Source organism: Arachis hypogaea, chromosome 17 (assembly GCF_003086295.3).
Source record: "Arachis hypogaea cultivar Tifrunner chromosome 17, arahy.Tifrunner.gnm2.J5K5, whole genome shotgun sequence".
Classification (NCBI taxonomy): domain Eukaryota; kingdom Viridiplantae; phylum Streptophyta; class Magnoliopsida; order Fabales; family Fabaceae; genus Arachis; species Arachis hypogaea.
Genome location: NC_092052.1, coordinates 2,496,356 through 2,499,994, shown reverse-complemented (window position 1 = coordinate 2,499,994; position 3,639 = coordinate 2,496,356). Strand labels below are relative to the sequence as shown.

Genomic DNA, 3,639 nt, shown 5'->3' with positions numbered 1-3,639 from the left:
ACGAAATCAATAAAAGGGACTCCATTGAAAATTACAAATTATAATAATAATAATAATAAAAAAAATAAATATATATATAAATAAAAACTTTTTAGCCGGCTGTGATTGTGAATGAATGGCATCACGCATGCCATTGCCATAGCCAAGGTCGTCTCTCTCTTTTTCCTGTGCCGAAATAATTGAAAATTAATTCATTAAAATCTTCAAACTTATTTTTTTTCTCTCTTTAATCATAATTACTGTATATACATTCTCCTTTGCCATACAAATTACTATTTTTTTACAATAATATTTCATTAAGTGCTGTTATATATGTAAAAATAATATTCACATAAAATATTTTTATATAAAAATAATAATTAAAAATTATTAGATGTCAAATTTTAAAACTTATTTTTATATATAAATAATAAATTTAATTTGATACACTGTCAATATAAAGTAGTTTATTTTTTATATTAAATACGTGAATAATCATATAAAAATAGATATAATTGTACGATTAGATAAAATATTTTTATATTATTAATATATCAAAATTAAAATTATAAATAAAGTGGAAACTCAGGTGGAGTCGACTTCGCGTGAAGTTGATAGCTAACAACTGTTAAATAAAAATTTAGTCAAATCAGTTAAACTATTTAACGGCTTTCAACTATCAATTTTACGTGAAATTCACTGCACTTGAGTTTCGACCTATAAATAATTATCATATTTACAAGGAAATAGAAGTCAAACTTCTTTTCCCTTTTTTTTGAGGGAGAAAAAAGTTAAATTTATGGATTAATAGAAATGGACGAAGAGTGTTTCCAAAATCAAAATCTATTGCTTCTCACGTAAGAAAATTTTGTTTATTAAGATTTAAGATACAGATACGATCATCTCACCTCTGTTCCAAATTTTTACCTTGTGTGTGCCCACTGCCCACTGCTGAAAGCAGTGAAAAAAAAATTAAATAAAAGAAAAAGAAAAAAAAAGAAAAGAAAAGAAAAGAAGAAAACACAGAGAGATATGATATCATGAAAGAGACCTCACCAAATCAAAAGTACAGCACACCAACCAAACGCGTTGCAAAACGCAAAATTTTTTACCCTCCAAACTATAGAAACCCCACAACCACAAGGGCATTTTCGACATTGCAAACACCAATTACTCGGTTCTTCATAAATGGGGGAATAAAAAGCCAAAAAATAATAAATACACGTGATTTGCAAAATAAATTTGTCAAAATCAGTCGAATGATTATTATTATGAATGAATATTTTTAGTTTTTTACTAAAGAATTTAATTTTAATATAAATATACGTATCATATTAATAAAAATAATTATCTTACATAATAATTATTTAAAAAATAAATATAATTTTACGACTGTTAATACATCAAAATTAAAATTATTACTAAATTGGCCATATAGTTTCTTAATCATGTGTTATTGAGTTTCCATCAAGTTAATTAAATTTTTGGGAATAAAATTTGAAATGATTCCATAGGAATAAATGTAAAATATTTTAGGAGATGGAGAAAAATACAAAAACAAAAGGATAAAAGAAAAGCAGGACAAGAGGTCAGGCTGAGAAGGAAGGGAGAAGCCCCCAATAAAGGTAAAGAAATAAATAAAAAAATAATGAATTGATTCAAAAAATAAAAAAAGAAAGAAAGAAATAAATAAAAAGAAGAAAAAAGATATGACATTACAGATAGACACGGCCAGAGAAAGCCACAGAGAAGAAAGAAGCTAACACACTTTGACATCCATTTTTATTAATAAATTTTTTTGGTGTGCATCAAACCACACCACACCACACCACACCCAACAACAAAGACAAAGATTCAAAGAACAAAGAAGAAGAAGAAGAAGAAGAAGGTGTTGCTTTTCTTTCTTTCTCTCTCTTTCTTTCTCTGAAATCAGTGTGAACGACCCATCAAAATTTCACACACTGAAATGCTTATTTGATTTCAAAGCTTGATTCTTTTCATCGTTTCCCAATCTGGGTTCCGCTCTGTTCCTTAAAACATCACCAAATTACTCTTTTTTATATTGAAAACCAAAGCCATCGCCATGGGAAGAGGCAGAGGAGCTGCGGCTCTGAAACCCACGGCGGCGGTTGCGGCGGCGGAGGTAAACGGATCAGGGCCGATGCCAGTATTGAAGGAAGTTAGATACCGCGGCGTGAGGAAGAGACCGTGGGGAAGATTCGCCGCTGAAATCAGAGACCCGTTGAAGAAAGCGAGGGTTTGGCTCGGAACCTTCGATTCCGCCGAGGACGCCGCACGCGCTTACGACGCCGCCGCAAGAACACTCCGGGGACCAAAAGCCAAGACCAATTTTCCTCTCTCTTCTCCTTTTTGCTACCAGAACAACCCCCATAGCGCCGTCGTGGATCCTTACTACTACGCCGCCGTAAACGGCGGCGCCGGCGGCGGGTTTCAGGAGAGTCCGGTGAACCCTCAGAGGCCGACGTGCAGTGGAATGAGCAGCACAGTGGAATCGTTCAGCGGGCCGCGGACGATGAAGGCGCCGCCGTGTACGGTGGCGCCGGCGACGGTAGGTAGGAGGTACCCTCGGACTCCTCCAGTTGTGCCAGAAGATTGCCATAGTGATTGTGATTCTTCATCGTCGGTGGTTGACGACGGCGATAATATTGTTTCGTCGTCGTTTAGAGCGCCGTTGCCGTTTGATCTCAACGCGCCGCCGTTGGAGGGTGGCGATGATGATGAGCTTCGCTGCACCGCCTTGTGCCTTTGAATGATTCTATATTTGAAGAAATGATGACTTTTAATATTTTTTTCTTCTTATATCTCTATTAAATCTTTTTTTTCTTCTGTTATTATTTTTTTTCTATCTGTTATGATGCGGAAGAAAGCAAAAAAAAAAAAAATTGAAATGAATGATGATCAGATATAAGATTATGGTAATATGATCTTAATTCTGTGAGAGTAAGTTCCTTGATGGATTGGATCCGGTTTTTTTTTTCTTCTTTCACATTAATTTTTTTTCTTTAATTTCTATAAGTGGAATTGCAAAAACCAAAAAAAAAAAAAAATGTTATGATATGTTGTTGGATGATAATTTTATGGATTGGAATTTGTTAAGGTTATGTATCTAAGTCTAAATCTAATGTGGGTTTGCATTGGTAAATTTTTGTGTTATTTCATAATACTAGTTAACAAATGCAAGTGTTAATCTATTAAAGTTAGATTAGTACTAATCCTCTTAATTATTTTTAGGAATTTTAGCTTCTATTTGTTGGTTCCTTCCATCACTTTTGGTGTATGCTGAATTTCCAGCAATGTGAGATTATTCTAAGAACATGTATGGCTTAGAATGATGAGAAGGGTTGGCAATTGGCATAGATTTTCTGAAATCAATTTTGGTTTTTGATTTTTTGTTTAACTTTATGGTCAAGTCTAATTACTTGAAGGGCTTCCAAAGAAACAAAGGTTGATTAGTGTTGTAGGTGGTGAATTTTTTTTTTCTTTTTTCTTTTTGAAACTTTTCTTATCTTGAGAGCAATTGTAAAAAAGATAAAGTACTACTATCATTTTGCCTCCTTAGCACTCAAGGGGCATGGCTTCAAAGGGTGTAGATTTTCAGCATGAATGATTAGATTGAGAGAAATGGATCCCCCTCCCTCT

General features: G+C 33.5%; 1 protein-coding gene across 1 annotated transcript; it reads left to right on the top strand.

Moving 5' to 3' along the window:
* Positions 1 to 1,540: 1,540 nt before the first annotated feature.
* LOC112764768 (ethylene-responsive transcription factor 3) lies at positions 1,541 to 2,953 on the top strand. The gene has a single exon (XM_025810539.3). It carries the CDS (start codon positions 2,063 to 2,065, stop codon positions 2,747 to 2,749), a length of 687 nt encoding a protein of 228 aa, XP_025666324.1. The 5' UTR covers positions 1,541 to 2,062; the 3' UTR covers positions 2,750 to 2,953.
* The last annotated feature ends 686 nt before the right edge of the window (positions 2,954 to 3,639 follow it).